Raw genomic sequence first — 22,488 nt, forward strand, 5'->3', positions numbered from 1 at the left:
TATTGAACCTGCTGTATTTATACATTTTCTGTGCTAAATTTATATAACTTCTGTTTTCTAAAGTGCCAAAATACATCTTTTTAAAGAAAAAAAATCTTATTTGGGTGCATTTACACACTAAGATTTCTCTGCGAGGTTCTAAGTTGTCCTCCAGCCTGCCAGTGGGCAAGCGGGCGGTGGGGTAGACAGACAGAAACACACATACCTGGGAGATTTCGCAGCCAGAAAGTCGGGAGGACAACTTAGAACAGCGCACCGATAACTGAAGTGGAGCTGACTCACCGGCGCAGTAGATTCAATAGATTGTTGAAAACGATGTTTGACAGAGCATACAGTAACTGTCTGCATCATTACAGTAAACTGCCCTATTAGCCCATATGCCCGAACACCGTTTTGTAAGACTTCAGACTTTAGCCCCAATGGAGACGCCGACAGTAGGATAAAACACTATGTGATCGGACACCTTTGATGCCAGCACAGGATCACAGCTGAGTCTTTTTGTGAGATAAAACATTTCCCTGCCTGTTTTTTAAAAATGTTTTACCTCAAGGAAAGAATAATTTGTGATCCCGTGCTGCAATGTCTGTATACTTTATAAGGCTATGTGCGCACTAGAGCAAAATACCCGCGGATTTGCCGCGGCAATTTCTTGAGAAATGTCTGCAATCTTTGTGCAGACATTTCCCATGAAATTCTATGAGAAAAAAAAAAAGCTGTGCGCACTGGTGCGGATTTTTCTCAAGAAAGTTTCGGTGCGGAAATTTCTCAAGAAACTTTCTTGAGAAAATGAACATGTCCATTAAATCCGCAGGTATCCCGCGGATTTCTGCAGTACAGCCTGCAAAAATCCGCAGGGAACCACCCGCGGGAAAATCGCGGCAATTTCGCGGCAATTTCGCGGCAATTCCGCGGCAAATCCGCGGTAAATCCGCATGCGGTTTTGCCGCGGATTTTTTCCGGAGTTCAGCAAATCTTCACTCCCAGAAGTTTCTCGAGAAGATTTTCTCGAGAAACTTCACATCTCTAGTGCGCACATAGCCTTAGGCTATGTGCGCACGCTGCGTTTTTTGCCACGTTTTTCGGTGCGTTTTTGCTTTAAAAACTGCATGAATCTCCTTCCCCAGCAAAGTCTGAGATTTTATTTTTGCTGTCCGCACAGTGCAGTTTTTTTTGCTGCGTTTTTGTGGTGACCTCAAAAATGCAACATGTCAATTCCTTTTGCGTTTTTCACTTATTGAATTGAATAGAGAAAAACGCAGCAAAAAATGCAGCAAAACGCATGCGTTTTTTTTCATGCGTTTTTGCCGCGGATGCGTCCTTGTGGTTTTTTTTTTTTTTTTTTTTTTTAGGGCCAAAAACGCTACATCTTTGTGGTTACAAAAAACGCAGCGTGCGCACATAGCCTTACTTCCTCCACTGCCCAGGAGATGTGGTATGATCAGACCATGTCCCAGCACCTTTTCCTTCAGTTTCTTTAACAAGGCAGTGCTGGTCGAGGTGTGTTTGGGGTCGTTATCAGGTTGGAATATGAGGGGAGGGGATCTTGCTCTGCTTCAGTATGTCACTGTAAATGTTGGCATTCATAGTTCCCTCATTGAGCTGTAGCTCCCCACAGTTGGCAGCAGTTGACCAAACCATGACACTCCCATCACCATGCTTGACTTCCTTCTGGCAGAACAGCCGTGCAGACCAATTTGATGCAGTGTATGGTCTGAGCACTGACAGGCTGATCCCACCTCTGTAACGCTGGCAGCACTCATACATCTATTTTGAAATGACAACCTCTGTATATGACGCTGAGCACATGAACTCCGTTTCTTTGGTCGACCACGGCAAGGCCTGTTCTGAGTGGAACCTGTCTGGTTAACCGCTGTATGGTCTTGGCCACCGTGCTGAAGCTCAGTTTCAGGATGTTGGCAATCGTCTTATAGCGTGGGACATCTTTATGTAGAGCAATAATTATTTTTTTCAGATCCTCAGAGAATTCTTTGCCATGAGGAGCCATGATAAACTTCCAGTGACCAGTATGAGTGTGTGTAAGTGATAACACCAAATTTAAAGGCCACGTCTCACTAAGCAACATCGCTAGCAACATCGCTGCTGAGGCACGACTTTTGTGACGTAACAGCGATGTTGCTAGCGATGTTGCTGTGTGTGACATCCAGCAACAACCTGGCCCCTGCTGTGAGGTCATTGGTTGTTGCTGAATGTCCTGGACCATTTTTAGTTGTTGCTCTCCTGCTGTGGAGCACAGATCGCTGTGTGTGACAGCGACAGAGCAACAACTGAATGTGCAGGCAGCAGGGAGCCGGCTTCTGCGGACGCTGGTAACCAATGTAAATATCGGGTAACCAAGAAGCCCTTTCCTTGGTTACCCGATATTTACCTCCGTTACCAGCGTCCGCCGCTCTCACGCTGCCAGTGCCGGCTCCTGCTGCCTGCACACGTAGCCGGAGTACACATCGGGTAATTAACCCGATGTGTACTGTGGCTAGGAGTGCAGGGAGCCAGCGCTAAGCGGTGTGCGCTGGTAACCAAGGTAAATATCTGGTTGGTTACCCGATATTTACCTTAGTTACCAAGCGCAGCATGCTTCCAAGCGTCGCTGCTGGCTGGGGGCTGGTCACTGGTTGCTGGTGAGATCTGCCTGTGTGACAGCTCACCAGCAACCCGTGTAGCAACGCTCCAGCGATCCCTGCTAGGTCAGGTTGCTGGTGGGATCGCTGGAGCGTCGCTTAGTGTCACGGTACCTTAACACATCTGCTCCCCATTCACACCTGAAATCTTGTAACAATGAGTCACATTACACTGGGGAAGAGAAAATGGCTAATCGGGCATAATTTTGGCAATTTTCACTTGAGTGTTCTCACTTTTGTTGCCAGCAGATTGGACATTAATGTCTTTGAGTTATTGAGAGGGCACAACACATTTACACTGTTGTACAAGCTGTACACTGACTACTTTACATGATATCACAGTATCATATCTTCAGTGTTAGCCCATGAAAAGATATCATAAAATATTGACAAAAATGTGAGGTGTGTACTCTTATATACTGTATAAGATAATCCCAGCACAGGAACATTTTTTAACACATCTAATTGTGGAAATTATTATTCCAAGATCTATTGATTAAAATTAACTTTGTGGGAAAACATTTTTAACCAAAGGATATCCCATCACTGTATGGGAACTATTTTCCTGATATACAATATAGTTGTAATCCCTTCAGTCACTGTGCAAGAAAATCCATAATCGACAAATATCCAAGTGATAAAAACTATTAGAATCACATCAGAACATGGGGTCTTGTCTCTGGGCAACATTTAGAAAATCTCCACCCTTCTTAAGTGAGAAGTGTATTCATTTATATAGCGCTATTAATTCCACAGCGCTTTACATACACTGTCTCCATTGGGGCTCACAATCTAAGGGCCCTATCTGTATGTCTTTGGAGTGTGGGAGGAAACCGGAGACCCCGGAGGAAACCCACACAACATGGGGAGAACTTACAAACTCCTTGCAGATGTTGTCCTTGGTGTGATTTGAACCCAGGACCCCAGCGCTGCAAGACTGCAGTGCTAACCACTGAGCCACCGTGCCGCCCCATGTGTGTGTAGTTGCTTGTGACAAGCTGCCACATAAAGCTGTTAGTAGTTAGACATTGTGTGTCTAGAAACTAGACTGACAGACTTCACTCGAAGGCTACTTGCACACTTCCGTTTTTTTTTTTTGCATCAGTCACAATCCATCTTATAACTGAATAGGATAACTGAAGTGAGCACTAATATATATATTATGAGTGCAAGCCAAAAAATACATACTATACAAGGATAAGGCTGCACATCAAACATAGATAATGGTATAATGCCTCAAGCATATGGAAAAATATTAGAATATACAATGAAAAATGCTACTTGCTAATTTGAACATGTGAATAATGAATTTCATACCTGCCATGAATATTAGGAGAAAGGAGATATTTAGCAATCGCATTGATCAATGTAACTGAGCCCCAAGACCTCGTCAAGGTATATCTCTATATTGGGGTCCCTAGGTCTGTGACCCTAACTGTGTGTCATCTCATTGCAATTAAAAACTGCTGTGGGTGGAGAGGGGTCACAGAGCTAGGGACCCCAATATAGAGATATACCTTGACGAGGTCTTGGGGCTCAGTTACATTGATCAATGCGATTGCTAAATATCTCCTTTTTCCTAATATTCATGGCAGGTATGCAATTCATTATTCACATGTTCAAATTAGCAAGTAGCATTTTTCATTGTATATTCCAATAATTTTTCCATATGCTTGAGGCATTATACCATTATCTATGTTTGATGTGCAGCCTTATCCTTGTATACAATCCATCTTATGACTGATGGGATGGATGTGTCGTAGATCGTTGTAAAAGTGATGTAACGGAGCCAATAAAAAAACGGATCTGTCGTATGCTTTGGGTTTTTTTTCTGTGTGAAAGGTATGGAAAATGTATGCGAAGCCATCCCGAGAGAGCGAGATTTTCGAACCAGAAAGGAATTTACACATCGGAGCATGCTCGGTTGCTAAAAGACGGAAACATCACCGGAATACATCATTTGACAGATTCCGCTAACCATAGGCTTCCATTATAACACACCACGGACGCCGACATATCCGTCGCTGTCAGTTTTTTTGTCGCACAGAAAAAAACGTTACATTCTGCGTTGCTCACTCCACGACTGATCCGTCGCACGGCGGATGCGACGCAGCTCCATCGGGCGCAATCCGTCGTTAATGGAAGTCTAAGGGGAGAAAACTGAATCCTGCAAAATATTTTGCAGGATACCGTATTTACTCAAGGCGACGGATTGTGGCTGATACAAAAAGACGGAAGTGTGAAAGCAACCTAAAGCCCCCATACACTTTAGATACCTGACGGCCAAACAATGATTCAGCTGGCAGCTAGCTCACTCTACTATCCCATACAAGCTCACTCTACTATCCCATACAAGCTCACTCTACTATCCCATACACAGGAGCGCTCTTTTTGCCGAGCGCTCTTGTGTTCTCAGTGAGAGAGCCGCTTCCAGACTCCTCTATTGGTGGCCTCTCTCTAGAGAGCGAAAGGATCCAAAGTCTGAAATTGGATGTGCTGTATGCTTGTCTCCCTCATCATTATTTGTGAGGGGATAGAATGGGGGCCCCATACACATTAGGCTGTTGGCTGAGCAAAAGCAATAATAATAATAATAAATAAAAAAGCTAAATTATTTTGTAATTTGTCACTACAGAATAATTCCACTATTGCATTTCCAATATTCCATCCTCTTCACTATACACTGTATACAGTATCTTGGATTTAGAAGGTATTTTAGTTTAGAAATATTTTTTGTCTTTGCTTTTTCATTACTGTAAAAAAATTTCACTCAGACTCCTATTTTCAATAACTATATACTGTTTAATACTATAAAAGAATCTGTTACATTTTTTTTTGTGTTTTTTGTTTTTTTTTTCCTGTGTAGTGTATAGAAATGTATAAAGGAGGCATTCTGGCAAGTTTTAGTTAAACATATATTCTCAAGATTTTTTATATTTTTTTTTTTTATAGGCTAGGAGTAGCATGTGGATAAACGTTATTCCATATAAATGAGTATTGGTGGATTATGCTGTAAGATCTGCTGGACTTAGGGGTACTTTGCACGTTGCGACATCGCTACTGCGATCTCGTCGGGGTCAAATCGAAAGTGATGCACATCCGGCGTCGGTAACGACGTCGCAACATGTAAAGCCTAGAAGCACCGATAAACGATCGCAAAAGTGTCAAAAATCGGTGATCTGTGTAGTGTCGGTCATTTCAATAATTTCGCTGCAGCGACAGGTACGATGTTGTTCCTCGTTCCTGCGGCAGCACACATCACTGTGTATGAAGCCGCAGGAGCGAGGAACATCTCCTTACCTGCGTCCCACCTGCTATGCGGAAGAGGTGGGCGGGATGTTTACATCCCGCTCATCTCCGCCCCTCCGCTTCTATTGGCCACCTGCCATGTGACGTTGCTGTGACGACGCACAAGCCGGCCAGAGCGACGTCGCAGGGCAGGTAAGTGCGTGTGAAGCTGCCGTAGCGATAATGTTCGCTACGGCAGCTATCACAAGATATCGCATCAGCGACCGGGGCGGGGACTATCGCGCTCGGCATCGCTATCATTGGCTAGCGATGTCGCAGCCTGCAAAGTACCCCTTAGTTTTCACTTAAGTTATCAAACCAGTGCAGACTCATCTCCACGGCATAAATGATAAATGCTGCTATCTGGTCTCTCCTTGTGTTAGAAATTCTGTGCAGAACCTACGACCTGGCAGAAATAACAATGAATGCAGGAAGAGCGTCTTTTACACCAATGAGGAATGGGAGATGCTTAACCCAACCCCTAAGGAGCTGGAGGAATCGCTTCTGCATGAGGAAAGGAGAAGACCTCCTACGGAAGGAGGCAAATGGGGCACAGGTAGGGATTTTGGTAAATTTAATGTAAAGGTTTATTTCTATATTATATAGTAATGCACATCACTTTGATATACAATCACTTTATGATCTGTGCGGGTCTAAATTCTGGAACACCTACAAATGCAGAAAATTGAGGGTCCATAAGGGCTGGATTAGTTTAATGGAAAATGAAGTTCACATGTCCAGTAATCACCCGTTAGAATGGATCCAACAGCAATCCGTTGACAAATAGTAGTGCAGGCACAACATTTTGTTCGTTTTGAAATAACTGACAGTGATGAGCGTACTCGCAGATAACAAAGACCGGCGAATCCAGGCAAACCGGTTTTTAAAATCTGATCCCCATATAAGTCTATGAAAATGGTGGTAGAAGGAACAGGGGGATGGGAGCAAGCGCGCTGTATTTACCAAGGCTCCAGCACATCTGTACGCTGCTCCCGCAGCCTCTCCTTCACCTCCTGAGCCGCTCATTATTGCTCATCCATATGCACTGCTTTCCCCACCCACCGGTCGTCCTGGCGTCTGATTGGTTGCAGTTAGACGCGCCCCCCAGCCTGTGTGACAGCATCTAACTGTAAACCATCATGGGCTGTACAAATGAAAGAAAAACATATTGCTGATTAACCGATCCATTTCCTATAGACTCACACGGGCCACAAAACGCTATTTGATCCCGAAAAAGTTGGTGTTTTTTGTACCATTTCCACACGGCGCATAATTGGCCCCATATTTTCTTGACGCAACAGTGCCCACAGGAGTGTACGCAGAAATCTTCCAAATTTCCTTCAATCAGCTCGACGATGAGAAACCTAAGCCCGAGCCTTAGGGGGGCTTTACACACAACAACATCGCTAACGAGATGTCGTTGGGGTCACGGAATTCGTGACGCACATCCGGCCTCGTTAGTGACGTTGTTGCGTGTGAAACGTACGATAGACCGCTAACGATCAAAATTACTCACCTAATCGTTGATCGTTGACACATCATTTTCATCCCAAATATCGTTGCTGTTGCAGCACGCAGGTTGTTCGTCGTTCCTGCGGCAGCACACATCGCTATGTGTGACACCGCAGGAACGAGGAACAACATCGTACCTGCGGCCGCCGGCAATGAGGAAGGAAGGAGGTGGGCAGGATGTTCCGGCCGCTCATCTCCGCCCCTCCGCTTCTACTGGGCGGCCGCTTAGTGACGCCGCTGTGATGCCGAACGAACCTCCCCCTCAGAAAGGAGGTGGTTCGCCGGCCACAGCGACGTCGCTAGGCAGGTAAGTATGTGAGACGGGTCCTAGCGATGTTGTGCACCAGGGGCAGCAATTTGCCCGTGACGCACAACCGACTGGGTTGGTGCTTTCACCAGAGACATTGCTAGCGATGTCGCTGTGTGTAAAGCAGCCTTTAGAATGAGATTGTGCACTGTGTCAAACGTCAATGGTTACCATGACAGAGATTGAAGCCTTCTTCAATCACAGAGTAATCTCCAAGTGACTGTGGCCACCTACATAGCTGGATTTTGTTCCTTTGGGGCATTTGAAAGCTCGGGTGTACAGTAGCAAGCCACAAACAATACAGACACTCTGGGAAGATACAGCGAGAAAATCAAGCTATGAGCCAAAGCGTTCTTTGAGCTTTGAAACATCAGTTTTTCGTGACCCACAGTACAGTCTAAATTTTATGATAGATTGTCTCTTTCAGATATTACAGCATTTTTTCCAGGTAAATTAGCAAGTGAATCACCCTGTACTATTCATGCTGAAATAGTATGGGTTATACTTAATCTGTTTCTTTGATGCAAGCTCAGGGAGAGAGCCTGTATCTTTCTCAGCAGATAATGACTGTGTGACACAGCCATCATCTGATTCTATCAGCAGTCTAAGCCCTTTCTGCTGCTGTTAACTACTTAAATGCTGCTGTTGATCTTTGAAAGCAACAGCTAAATCGCACAAACACGGCGTACGCTGTTCGGCTGGGGCCACACGGGGACTACTGCGATCCACTTGCATGACACTCGGCTCGTCCTGGCAGTACAGCAGAGCCGAGTGTCATGCGTGTGTCCTTGCAACTGAGGTCCGTTCGTGCGAGCAGACCTCAGCTGCAGAGGGCGGCCCGGCACTCAGGAGGGAAGGGAGGGATTTCTCTCCCTCTCTCCTGCATAGCCGGCTATTGCCATTCTCGCACTGCACTAGCGGTACACCAGTGTAGCGCGAGTGCAGTGCGATTTTTCTCTCACCCCATTCACTTGAATGGGTGCGAGAGAAAGAGTCTCGCATTACAGTTGCAGCATGCTGCGATTGTTTTCTCGGTCCGATTAGGGCTGACAAAATAATCGCTCATGTGTGCTGTCACACAGGCTAGAATTGGTCCGAGGGGAATGCGATGTTTTATCGCACTCCACTCGCACTGTTTTTCTCGCCGTGTGGCTTAGGCCTTCCACAGAGCCACCAACCCCCTCTCGCCCACCCACGTCGCAGTGTGATCGCTAGGTGCCAATGTACTGCTATGTTAAACAGGTTTTTAAAATACATAAAATATATAGTTTCTCAATGAATAGAGCTGGCAGCACTCACTTGCTTTATTGCAGAAGTGTATGCATCAAACAGGAGGAGGCGCGGGGGAGGGGGCATGCTGGACGACGGCACCATTTCACACCACTGAGGGCGCTTCCACGAGTGGACAGTGGACTCGTGGAAGCGCCCTCAGTGGTGCGAAACGGTGCCGTCGTCCACTGTTCCCCCTCCCCCACACCTCCCCCTGTTTGATGTATACACTTCTGCAATAAAGCAACGTTGGATCAAGTGAGTGCTGACTGCTCTATTCATTGATGAACTTTTGGATCTTATCCTATGGTGAGAGCACCCTTGATCTTTGCAATCCTCCTAGCGGTTAATCAAATGTGAGTGGGAAGCAGTGGAATACTAGTGATTCCTTCCAAGTAAAGATAAACTTTTCCACGGTGATAACACATCGGCGGTACACGTAGTAAGAACTGCCCAGTATTCATCCTTATCTTATTTGCTATTTAAAATATATAGTTTCAGTGGCCCCGCTTTACCCAATTTAAAAATAAAGAAATTGAAAAATAAACATATTTGGTATCGCTGTGTTCATTAAAATGTAATCTATCAAAACATAAAATTAATTTAGCAAAATCAGTAAATGCCGGAATTTCTTTCTTGTTTTCCAGTACATTGAATGAAAATTAATGTCTTGTCCCACAAAAAACGTTTCCCTCATCTGGCTGTGTTGACAGAAAAATAAATAACTTATGGCACTTGGAAGAAAGGGAGCAAAGAGAAAAAAAAATTGCCATGTTGTAAAGGGGATAAAACCATTTAAATGATCTGTCATTTTGTCCTTTGCATCCTTCTAATACTAGAAGCATGTTGTTAATTGAATCTTATGTACAGACTCTTTGTCTTCCACATTTTTTATTTTTTTTCCCTTTTTGGGACCCTCCTTTCCACAGGTAAACGTCCATTGCTAGTTGCGCTGAAGAACCGATACAGCTCAGACAACACTTCTGTAGAGTCTTTACCTTCAAGTGATCCTAAGATTGATTGTGACCTTCAAATAAAACTTCAGAGCCAGGAAGGTGACCTGGAAAGACTAAAGCAGGAACTGACCAGCCAGAAGGTTAGCATTGTGTACACTATTACCCTTTGACAACAGGTATAGCATAATTAAAGCGGGCTTTACACGCTACAAATTATCTAACGATGTGTTGGCGGGGGTCACGTTGTAAGTGACGCACATCCGGCATTGTTGATGACGTAGTAGCGTGTGATAGCTACGTGCGATTGCGATTGAACGTTAAAACGTTATTCGCATGCATGTCATTCAATTACTAAAAATTGAACGTCAGGTTGTTCAATGTTTCCGAGGCAGCACACATCGCAGTGTGTGACACCCCGGGAACGATGAACAGATCTTACCTGCGTCCCGCGGCTCCCGCCGGCAATGTGGAAGGAAGGAGGTGGGCGGGATGTTTACGTCCCGCTCATCTCCGCCCCTCCACTTCTATTGGCCGGCTGCCGTGTGACGTTGCGGTGTTGCCGAACGTCCTTCCCACTCCAGGAAGTGGATGTTCGCTGCCCACATCGAGGTCGTATGGAAGTTAAGTACGTGTGACGGGAAATAATCATTTGTGCAACACTGTCAACAAATTGAACGTGCCGCACATACGATAGGGGCGGGTCACAACACATACGATATCGTATGTGAAATTGTAAGGTGTAAAGCAGGCTTTAGACAAGTGAGGAAACCACAATGCCAAAATAGTAATTCTAAAATAACTACAAACTTTTAATCCTTAAAGGAAATCTTTCAGATTTTCAAATCTGCAAGGAAAAAATAAGCAACGTGTACTGAAGATTTCATTAATCTCATTCACTTTGCTGGGACAGTAAAATGCAGTGTTTTTTGTGGCCTTAAATCCTGCCTTAAATCCTGGTGGGATTGGTTTTGAATCAACATCTACATGAAGTTTGCATGATTTCCTGCATGTGTGTTTCCTTTCCAAGCCTTAAAATTTTACTTCCTTGAAATATGTTTTCATGGACAAGAAAATTTGATTCTCAGACCCATATGGCAGGAATTACTACAGCAATATTTTCTTCACCATGCTGCTGAGTATGTGCGTGCTATATAAATCGTATTCAAGTGATACTTGGGAGATCTCTCTGCCAGAAGGAAGAAAGCGAAGTCCATGTGTGACCCTTAATAGAACTTGAAAAATTACAAGGAATATTAACCAATCACACACCATTTGTAGTAAGTCAGTATATGTGACTTGCCTATCCTCAGTAAGGACCAGGGTACTGATTGGCTGAGTACGAGGCCTTTGACACTGTTCTTATGTAGACTGGTTCTCAAGTAGATCCAACATATATATGACGTCTTACAGACTACGCTCATCAGGAAATAGGTTGTAATCTGAGTATTAGGCCCTGTGCGCACTTGCCGGTTTTTGCCGTTGATTTCCTGTGGTTTTGCTGCATGTTTCGCTGCTGAAAATGTTCATAACATCTCTGCAGTGAATCACCAGCAAAACCTATGGGGAAAAAAATGCTGTGCGCACTATGCGGATTTTGACAGCTGCATGTTTTGCTGTGGGATTCCCGCAGCAAAAACAATTGCATGTCACTTCTTTTCCGCACGTCGCTGCGGCATTTAACTCCATTGACTGCAATGTAATCGTGAAATCCCGCAGAGAATAACGCAGGCAGCAAATTCTGTGCGGTTCATTGCGTTTGCCTGCATTATTTCCTCCGGTATTTCACGGTTTTGAGACCTAATGTTCATCGCTGCCCTGCGGTTTGCAGGGAAGTGATGTCATTATGACAGGAAGAGGAAGCTGAGCAGAGAGTAAACACACACACATCACACACAGACACATCACAGACACAGACATAGAACACACACACATATCGCACTCACACACAGACACAGACATATGAAATACACATAGAAATCAAACGCACATATAAAAAAAAAAAACACATGGGCTCCACCGTATTTTTACCTTCCAGCCGAGGTGAACACACAGCGGCGGCCCTGTATTCTCAGGCTGGGGAGGGCGAGAGCTAGGATTAATGCACCCCTCCCGCAGCCGAGAATATCAGCCCGCAGCTGCCCCGGGACTGTCGCATCCATTATGCGGCAGTACTGGAGTGTCCCCGGCTCTTCCAGATGCCGTGATTCGGTGGCTATTCAGGTAATAATTAGTTAAATGGCAGCGGATCGCTGCCATTTAAGTCCAGGCTTGATCATGGCAGCGTCTGAGACAGCTTACATGATCAACCCGTAAGTAAAGTGAAAAAACACACACACACCGAAAAATCCATTATTTTTAAATAAAACACAAAAAAGCCCCTGTTTCACCCCTTTATTAACCCCCCCGAAACACACAGCTCCGGCGTAATCCACGTCCTGCGATGCTTGCATCCAGCCGCGACTGACACTACAGAATGCAGCCTCGCAACGAGACAGCAGAGAGGTAATTACAGGTCATTTCCCACGGCCGGTAATGTGAACAACACATTACCGCTCGGGAGAAATGCAGCGTGTGCTCACAGGGACTCTATCCATCCCTCTATCTATTCTTCTATGTGTCTATTTATCTATCTACTATCTATCTCAGAAGGAAATAACACTTTTTTTTTTTTTTTTCCTTCAATCTGCTTTATTGCATTGAATGCATTAAAACACATGTACCAACCCGCACGCGGCAATACCGCGAACAATACCGCAGCAAACCGCATGCGGTTTTCGGGTGTGGTTTGCCGCGGTTTTTTACCGCGGGTGCGGTAATCTTTCAGACCCAGCGGAATTTTCTTAAGAAAATTCTGTTTTCCAGTGCGCACAGGGCCTTAAGCTGTATTCTTCCTTATGGGAGACAGCTATTCTGAACACTCATGCACAAGGGAGCACTGCTTTAAAGACGTGTTCTCTTGAAAAGTTCATTTTTAATCAATAGATCTTAGAATGATGATAACTTCCACAATTGGATGTGTTTAAAAAAAAATAAATAAAAAATGTTCCTGTGTGGAGATAATGTTATATATGTGTCTTTGCTATGTACTGTGTATTGGCCACGTTTGACTGTACAGATACATGGTCTCATCATACCACAGCTCCTGGGCAGGGGAGGAAGTAAAAAAAAAATATACAATATACAAACATTACAACATTATTCATTCTTTGAAGTTAATTTTTTTTTTTTTTTTTAAACAAAGCAGAGAAATGTTTTACCTCACAAAAAGAATCAGCTGTGATCCTGTGCTGTAATGTCTTATACTCTTTTGCATCTTCCCCGGAGCTGTGGTATGATCAGACCATGTCCATGTACGGTCATACACGGCCATTACACAGTACATAGCAGGGGCACATATAGAAGATTATTCCAGCACAGGAACATTATTTTTAAACAAATCTAATTGTGGAAATTATTGTTATTCTAATATTTGATTAAAATCAATTTTTAAAATAAATTTTGTTTCTGGGAAAATATCATGTGAGTCACGTGTTGTAAAGAGGTTAAGGTTCTCTACTTCTAGTGGATCTCCATAGTGAGAACCAGTACCCTCGAACACAAAAAAGTACATCAAGTGACTTATAAGGCCAAACCCCTCCATTGGGTATATACAGTACAGACCAAAAGTTTGGACACATCTTCTCATCTCTAGAACAACTATTAAGAGGAGACTTTGTGCAGCAGGCCTTCATGGTAAAATGCTGCTAGGAAACCATTGCTAAGGACAGGCAACAAGCAGAAGTGACTTGTTTGGGCTGAAGAACACAGGGCATGGACATTAGACCAGTGGAAATCTGTGCTTTGGTCTGATGAGTCCAAATTTGAGATCTTTGGATCCAACTACCGTGTCTTTGTGCGACACAGAAAAGGTGAACGGATGGACTCTACATGCCTGGTTCCCACCGTGAAGCATGGAGGAGGAGGTGTGATGGTGTGGGGGTGTTTTCCTGCTGACACTGTTGGGGATTTATTCAAAATTGAAGGCATACTGAACCAGCATGCCTACCACAGCATCTTGCAGCGGCGTGCTATTCCATCCTGTTTGCGTTTAGTTGGACCATCATTTATTTTTCAACAGGACAATGACCCCAAAAACACCTCCAGGCTGTGTAAGGGCTATTTGACCAAGAAGGAGAGTGATGGGGTGCTACGCCAGATGACCTGGTCTCCACAGTTACCAGACCTGAACCCAATTGAGATGGTTTGGGGTGAGCTGGACCGCAGAGTGAAGGCAAAAGGGCCAACAAGTGCTAAGCATCTCTGGGAACTCCTTCAAGACTGTTAGAAGACCATTTCCAGTAACTACCTCTTGAAGCTCATCAAGAGAATGCCAAGAGTGTGCAAAGCAGTAGTGAAAGCAAAAGGTGGCTACTTTGAAGAACCTAGAATATAAGACATATTTTCAGTTGTTTCACACTTAAGTATTTCATTCCACATGTTTTAATTCATAGTTTTGATGCCTTCAATGTGAATCTACAATTTTTAGAGTCATGAAAATAAAGAAAACTCTTTGAATGAGGAGGTGTGTCCAAACTTTTGGTCTGTACTGTATATCATATATTTTATTTTTTATGTAAACAAATTACTAGTTATTCGTGTTGTAGGTAGCCACTGCTGGCCTTTTACTTTTGGAGCTGGCTTCTAGACGTCTCTAAAACGTACCCAGGCTTGGTGCAGCATATTCCACATTCCAAAGTTGTTTTCTTTATCGTTCCTATGGGAGACCCAGACCATGGGTGTATAGCTACTGCCCCCGGAGGACACACAAAGTTACTACACTCAAAACGTGTAGCTCCTCCCTCCTAGCATATACACCCCCTGCTAGCCAGTCCTAGCCAGTTTCTTGCTTTGTGTCAGGAGGATCCACACACACACATGCATCCCTTTTTGATTTTTCATTTTTTACAAAGATTTGGAAGAAAAGCGGGTCCACTGGACCCCCGGCATGTCCCTTCACACTCCCCTGGCGGCAGTGCTGTTAAGGTTGACTTCAGGGCAGGAGCCCTTCATGCCGCGCTCCTTCAACATCCCTTAGGGGCTCTGATTTGAAGTGGGAGCCAACACGGTTCTCACTGCCTTGCAGGAGACCGGCCTCCATCCGCAGCCCTTGTGCAGGACCCTGCTGGACGGAGCACTGACCCCCACCCCACAGGGACTGGGCCCTGCGTCTCAAAGCTAAGTATAGAGACGTTTATTCAGAGGGTCTTTCTGCATGTGGGGCACTTTTATTGGGGGGGACAGTGATTGCTGAATAATGCTGCTTTGTTTACTGTGTTTCCGGCCGGTTCCACAGTTTTTACTGAGAACCGCGCCGATGAGGCCTGATTTTCGGCCGCATGCATAACTTTAGGCCCCGGCTTCAGCCGCGGCCTAGTTTCGTTTCGTTCCCCTGCATGTCAGGCATGCAGGGGGACGCTGCAGAGCCGCCCGCCGGCCGCTCTGCACAGGGGAGGACGCTCCTTTTTGAGGTGATGATTCCCTCCCCTGTACATCTCCTTCGCCCTCCGATTCCCGCTCCTGGGTTAACCCCCGCCTCCCCCCCTCACTCTGGCGCCATTTTCTCAGCGTCTTAGTACACTGGTCGGCGCTGGCTGCCCTGCAGCACAGGGAGGGAATACTGGCTGAGGGTCCAGGCTTGGAATCCGGAGGGCACTCCTAATATGGCCTGATAAGTCACAACCCCTGGTTGTGCACTTTTTATACACTCTCAGGCATTCTGAAGGAGTTAATTCTTTATCATAGAATCTCCTCCTCAGCAGCATGACACTCTCAGGCATGCTGAAGGAGTTAATTCTTTATCATAGAATCTCCCCCTCAGCAGCATGTCTCACTCTAGCAGCAAAGCTACAAGGCTGTACTCTACATGTGCTGCATGTAACCTCATATTGCCTGAACCGGCACACTGTAATGGTTCTTAGGTGGGAGTCCCCCCAGGCTGAACCCCTGTCTTGGGTGTTCTACGCATGCTGGACAGAGCCCCCACCTCTGCAGCATGTCTCACAGAGCGAGGCTGCAGGCTGTTTCTTTATTATCCACTGCAGGTAGTCTCGTACGGCTATACCGAGCTCCTAACCACTGTGGCCCCTCAGCATGGGGGCTCATTAATGGTCCCTCCAGCTGCTCCGGTTTTGGTGGCTGACCCCCATAGGATTCCTATTTCCAGGGGTCGGCTGTCCCGGCATCTGCTGAGCATGCAGTTCCCCTCTCAGGGCGTTTTCTGCTCGCTCGGCCAAGCTCACAAGGGACTCTCCTTCTGGGCTCAGACCCCGTTCTCCTGACAGGGAGACGCAGGGTCCCCTGTCCTCCCCGTCCCGCAGCTCCGATTACGAGCTGATTCACCGGACGAGGAAGATGTCTCTACCGCGGACACGGACGCTACTTTATGTACATTGATCCGTCCGTAGGTGACGCAGATGCGAATGATTGGCTTGCGTCCATTATTCTTGTGTCCGCCTGATCAGGGGAGTATTCCCCGCTGGCAGAAAGGCACAGTTTACCTTTAGCAGGTCAAGGAGTGTGTTACTTAACCACTCCAGTTTTCAGCCCGCTGCGTCCAAGCCCACAGCCTATCCTGCAGACCCCACAGCGGGGTTCTGCTGCCTGTCTCCCCCTCCCTTCAGAGAGGGTAGCCACTCCGGTCTAGACTGCCCGTTTAGTTGTATCAGTGGCTGACGGCACCTCTATAGGATTCTACCGTACATTAATTTTGTACTGGACCTCACTCCGCTCTGAGATGAAGCGTGTTTCTGAGGACTGTGTTTCCCCTGTCCACCCATGGTGGTCAAGAAGTGGGCTCATTCACTTCAGGTGGCTCAGCCCGGACCGTTATGTCAGTGGCTGATGGCTCCTCACTTAAGGTTCTGCGGTCCGCCCGGTTGTCCTTTGGGCCAAGTCGGTATGGGAACGGCAGGAGCTTATTCTCCTCAGCTTACAGCAGTGCGGTTTTTTGTAACTTCTCTGCTTCTCTGGAGGAGATGCATTCTCTCACAGGGACTCTATGCCCAAAACGGTTGCCTGAACTCCAGACTTCAGTCTTTTCATCCTCTGCCAGGTCTGCCATGCTAGACGCCGCACGGCGGTGGTCTGGGCTACCTTCCTCGCTATCCGCAGGCTCCTGTGGCTTCGAAATTGGAAGGCAGATGCCTCTATGGAGGTTCCTGGCTGGGCTCCCCCTTGGTGGGCCCAGTTTCCCCGGAACCAAGCTGGGTGAAATTAAGGAAGCTCTTGGCGGGGAGTGTGCTTCCTCGCCACAATCCTAAACCAGGGAACCTGTCCAGGGCAGGAATCAGTTGAGGTTTCGGTGGTTTCCGTTCCTCCATCTGATCGTCCTCTAGCTCGGCCTAGGTTCATAGAACCAAATGGCTCGAAGCTGCGTCTTCAGAAGACCGCAGGAGATGCTGCCACTGAGCCAGCTTCCTCCGAGTTATCTAGCCACGCCAACAACCTCCTTGGTCGGTGGCAGGCTCTCTCCACTTGGCGACGTATGGTTCTAACACGTCTCCGTTCAGTGGGGGCGGGATTATATCTCCCATGGCTACAGGATGGAATTCTGTCCACCCGCCAAACAGATTTTTTCTGTCAACTCCTCCCGGCTCCAAGGCCGCCGCCTTCTCACAGGCCGTGGCATTTCTTGCAGACCAATGGAGTAATTGTACCGGTTCCCGACTGGGAACGGTTCTGAGATTTTTGCTTAAATCTATTCCTAGTCCCCGAAGAGGGCGGTGCCTTCCGACCTGGATCTTTAGCTTTTCAAGCATAGTCAGGTGTGGCGTTTTCACATGGAGTCTCGGTCTTGTTCCGTGTGTTTTTCACCGGATCAATCAAGAACCCAAGGAGATTCCCTAGCAGCCATCGGCATCAGAGATGCCTATCTGCAGGGGTCAATCGCAGTTTCACACCAGCGTTGACTACGTTTTGACAATCGGAGTGGTCCAATTCGTGGCTCTTCCCTTGGGGTTAGCCACGGCCCCTCGAGTATTCTCTTTGGGGCAGCTGTGATTAGGGTCCTGCACCCCTAGGGATTGGCAGTGATCTTTTGCCCTGGACGGCCTTCTTGTCGGGGCTTCATCCAGTGCTGACTCTTAGCAGAGTGCTTCGCTCACTCTCGCCACTCTAACCTATTCGGGTGGCTTGTCTTTCTGCCCAAGTCCACTCTGACTTCGAACCAGAGGTTCTCAGGGACGCAATTCGAGACTCTATCGGCACTTGTGAAGCTGCTCTTAGTCGATCAGTAGTCCCTCCGCTGGCGGTCGGCGTCGTTCTATCAGACACCATATACAGGTGCTGGTCAGACGGTGGCATCAATGGAAGCGATTCCTTGCCCAGTTTCTCCTGCGTCCTCTGAGACTGGATGTTTTCCGCTGTACAAGCGAACTCCCTCCTCCCACGGGGTGGTGGCTTCGCCACTGACCAGAGGCTCGTTTCAGTGGTGGCTTCGGCCGCTCTGTCTCAGGAGCGCTCCTTCCTGGCCCCGTCCCGGGTGAGCCTCACCAGGATGCTAGTCTATCCGCCTTGGGAGCAGCATATCTCCACCGTGGAGCGCAGGGCGCTTGGACTCTGTCCGAATCAGCCCTCTGGATCAATGTGCTGGAAATCAGAGCTGTATTTCTAGCTCTCTAAGCCTTCACCATCTGTTGGCGGCTAGGCACATTCGAGTCCAGTCGGACAACGTGACAGCGTTTTTCCTACATCAGCTTCCAGGGCGGGACACTCAGCCGCCTGGCAATCTTGGCGGCTCAACATTCTTCAGTGGACAAGGGACTCCTAGTCCACCGTATCCGCAGCCCACATCCTAGATGTGAAAACTGCGAGGCAGACTATTTCAGCTGTCCAACCGTGGTCCACAATCCTCAGGTTTTGCGGTAGACACACTGGTTCATGTTTGACCCCAGCTTCGTCTCTTACGTATTTCACCCTCTACCTCTTGTCCAGAGTCCTGCGCAAGATCAGTAAAGAGGGCCGTCGGGTCATTCTCATACTCCAGACTGACCCAGGCAGGCTTGGTACTCTGACCTGCTCCTTCTGTCCGTTGGGTTGCCCTGGCATCTTCCGGACCGTCCAGACCTTTTCTCAAAAGGTCCGTTTTTTCCATCAGAATTCTGGATTCTCAGATTGACGGCGTAGCTCTTGAGTCCCGGATCTTGGCGACTTCTGGTATCCTTCCTGAAGTCATCTCCGCTATGACTCGAGCTCCAAAGTGTCCTTTGACCTTTTTGGCCTTGCCGACCCTCCTGTCCCTTCCACAGTCCGGTCTACAGCTAGGACTATCCCTCATTAAGGGACAGGTCTCGGCTCTGTCAGTATGTGCCAGCGGCGTATCGTCCGGCTGGCTCCGGTGCGCTCCTTTAAGGGCGCATCTCACATCATTCCGCCTTTCCGGCGGCTTATGGAGCCCTGGGACCTTAATCCGGTCCTCCCGGTTCCCGGAAACCCCCCTTTGCGCCTCTTGGGGAGGTTTCTTTGTTTCATCTTTCACAGAAAGTAGTCTTTCTAGTGGCTATATTTTCCCGCCAGAGAGTTCTGGCTGCACTCTCTCGGAGTCACCCCCTTTTTTTGGTCTTTTGCATCAAGACAAGGTGGTCTCCGTCCGACTCCGGACTTTTTTCCCTAAGGTGGTTACTGCTTCCACCTTATCCGGGGCAATTTTCCTGCCTTCCTTTTGTCCGGCTCCTGTTCATCGCTTGAGGAAGCGTTGCATATCCTGGATCTGGTGCGGGCGCTCCGGATCTATGTGTCTCGCACCGCCGTTATTAGGCGGTGCACCTCTCTCTGGTGCTGACTGCTAGTCAGCGTAGCGGTCTCTCGGCATCTAAGCCGACCCTGGTTCGTTGGCTTAGGTCGGCCATTTCGGAGACCTACAAGTGTACTCAAGTGCCTTCCCCGCCGGGGATCAGAGCACATTTGATCAGACCTGTCGGCGCCTTTTTGGGCTTTCAGGCACCAGGTTACGGCTCAGTAGGTCTGTCAGACTGCAGCTCGAATTAGTCTGCATACTTTTTCGAAGCACTACCCAAGGCATGCTCATGCTTTGGCAGACGCGGGCTTGGGCAGACGCATCTTTCCGGCGTCTGTCGCCCATTTGTGAAGTTAGCTTTGCCTGCTTCTCAGTTGTCTGTTTATTCCCACCCATGGACTGCTTTTGAACGTCCCATGGTCTGGGTCTCCCATAGGAACGATAAAGAAAAAGAGAATTTTGTTTACTTACCGTAAATTCTTTTTCTTATAGTTCCGTCATGGGAGACCCAGCACCCTCCCTATTGCCTGTTGGCAGGTTTCTTGTTCCGTGTGTCTTCACCGGCTGTTATTGTTGTAGACAGAGGTTCCGGTTCTTCCGGATTTTACTCTCTCTTCTTGTGGGTGGATGTCCTCCTTCAGCTTTTGCACTAAACTGGCTAGGACTGGCTAGCAGGGGGTGTATATGCTAGGAGGGAGGAGCTACACGTTTTGAGTGTAGTAACTTTGTGTGTCCTCCGGGGGCAGTAGCTATACACCCATGGTCTGGGTCTCCCATGACGGAACTATAAGAAAAAGAATTTACGGTAAGTAAACAAAATTCTCTTTTTTATTACCTTCTGGACACCCAGAGTCTTCCCCTCGGGGATCTGTCAGAATTATCCTCCATTTCTAGCTGAGCTTTGGTAAATTAGGAAATGTGAGCTAAGCTAGTCTTGTGATATTGGGTCAAAGCAGTGGAAATACTCAGCCATTAATCATCTTCATGGAGTGGGCCAAGCCCGAGATGCGACTCCTTTCCCAGCTGGATGCTGTTAACTTCTGGACACTATTAATAGTCTTCTGATCATGTGAGCATTGAGCAAATCGCTTTTCCTTTTGGATGAGTTCAAGGTTTCAGCTTTTATATGATCTCGTGACTTCTATATATCTCTTGGCAGCATTGGTTATTCGCTGCAGGAAAGGGCTTTTTTATCATTGATATGCTTTATATTGTTTCGCTAGAATATATTAAATAAACCTTGTTCCAGACCAACACAAAAAGTGGATTTCATGTACCCAAAGTTACGATCCTATCGATCTATCACTTTTGCTGTTTTCTGGAGCGTTTCTCATAGACACAACTTAGATCTTTACTATTTAATTATCAATGAATTACATATTTTTCTCCCTTACACATTAGTTCTCAAGGATTTTTACTGAAACCTTCCTCCTGATTTAGAGAAACTCTACAATTTAAGTCTACTTTACATGTTAGTGTTTGGTCTGGTCGTTTTTGCACCAGTGTTAAGAGGCCAAATTCATGGGTGAAAAATTCCCACCTATTCAGTATTCCATCTATTTGTAAGCCAAAAATCAAGGGTGGCCAAAACGTAGATAGGAATACCTACATGTCAGTAATGCCTTAAAAGGGTGGTTCATCCATATTTTTTATTTTCTAGATGGATATTATATTGAGAAACAATGTTTCTCTCAAATACCTTATGTTGGCAATAGTGCCTGTGAAAGGCGCTATTGCGGACTGCTGTTCCCCGCTCCGTGACCCCGGGGCTCCGTGATCTCGGGGATCCGGTGACGTCACGTCAAGTTCTGGATCACACGACATCACCGCGGCAGTCCCAGTCTTCCTGACTCACTGAGCGGAGGGCGGTGTTTCACCGCTTGTCACAGCCCGGTGTGTCTCCTGCTTGCAGCGCTCTGCTGTGAGGGAGGAGGGAGCTGATGGGCTGTGACGAGCGGTGAAACACCGCCCACAGCCCATCACTCACAGACACTGCAGCCGGCCGCGGTGTCTGTAACTTGATGTGACGTCACCGGATCCCCGAGGTCACGGAGGCCGGGGGTCAGCGGCGCAGCGAGGAACAGCGGTTCGCAATGGCGCCTCTCACAGGCACTATTGCCAACAAAAGGTATTTGAGAGAATCATTGTTTCTCAATATAATGTCGATCTAGGCAATAAAAAATATGGATGAACCACCCCTTTAACAGAGTTTACACTATTGAGAAGGTATTGAGAAAAAATAATCCTTGTGTAAGGTTTACCGTTAAATCACATAGGTACCATATGAAATTCTTACTAAAGCTGCCCATTATGGAATTATTAGAACAAAATATACTTTCTAGGTGTGGTAGCTAAAAGATAAGTTAATATCCAGACCTTTAACAAGGCCTGCAATATGACAAGGATGAAAGCCAATCAGAGACTCCTCTTAAGACAACTTTGTCAGGTTTATGGCTTAGTGAGATGAGATGGTTCTTTTTCTGAAACTCTTAAAATAGAGCTACTGTAAATACCTTGTAAAAATCCATGAGCGCCACTGATTCTGCTGCTTTTATCAGTTTTGTGCTGTGTCGCTCCATTCCCAAGATATTCACATTTGTTGCTTTTGGAGCTTGATATGTGTAATTTCTGCTCCCAGACCAACTTTGCATTTCCTAAGTCTTTTGTGTGGGTGTGTGCTTTAAAATTTCCCTATCAGACAATTCCAATAAACGCTCCGTTGCTAGACTGCTAGGGTAGCTTGCAAAG

At 46.7% G+C, this 22,488-nt stretch overlaps 1 protein-coding gene across 1 annotated transcript in view; it reads left to right on the forward strand.

Moving 5' to 3' along the window:
* The window catches only part of TBC1D2B (TBC1 domain family member 2B), a 118,093-nt gene that overhangs the window by 49,618 nt on the left and 45,987 nt on the right, over nucleotides 1-22,488 (forward strand). The window contains exons 4-5 of the mRNA XM_075345502.1: nucleotides 6,308-6,480; nucleotides 9,942-10,108. Coding sequence (XP_075201617.1) covers nucleotides 6,308-6,480; nucleotides 9,942-10,108 — 340 coding nt within the window. The remainder of the gene's footprint in view (nucleotides 1-6,307; nucleotides 6,481-9,941; nucleotides 10,109-22,488) is intronic.

The sequence above is a fragment of the Anomaloglossus baeobatrachus genome, chromosome 4 (genome assembly GCF_048569485.1).
Source record: "Anomaloglossus baeobatrachus isolate aAnoBae1 chromosome 4, aAnoBae1.hap1, whole genome shotgun sequence".
NCBI classification, from domain to species: domain Eukaryota; kingdom Metazoa; phylum Chordata; class Amphibia; order Anura; family Aromobatidae; genus Anomaloglossus; species Anomaloglossus baeobatrachus.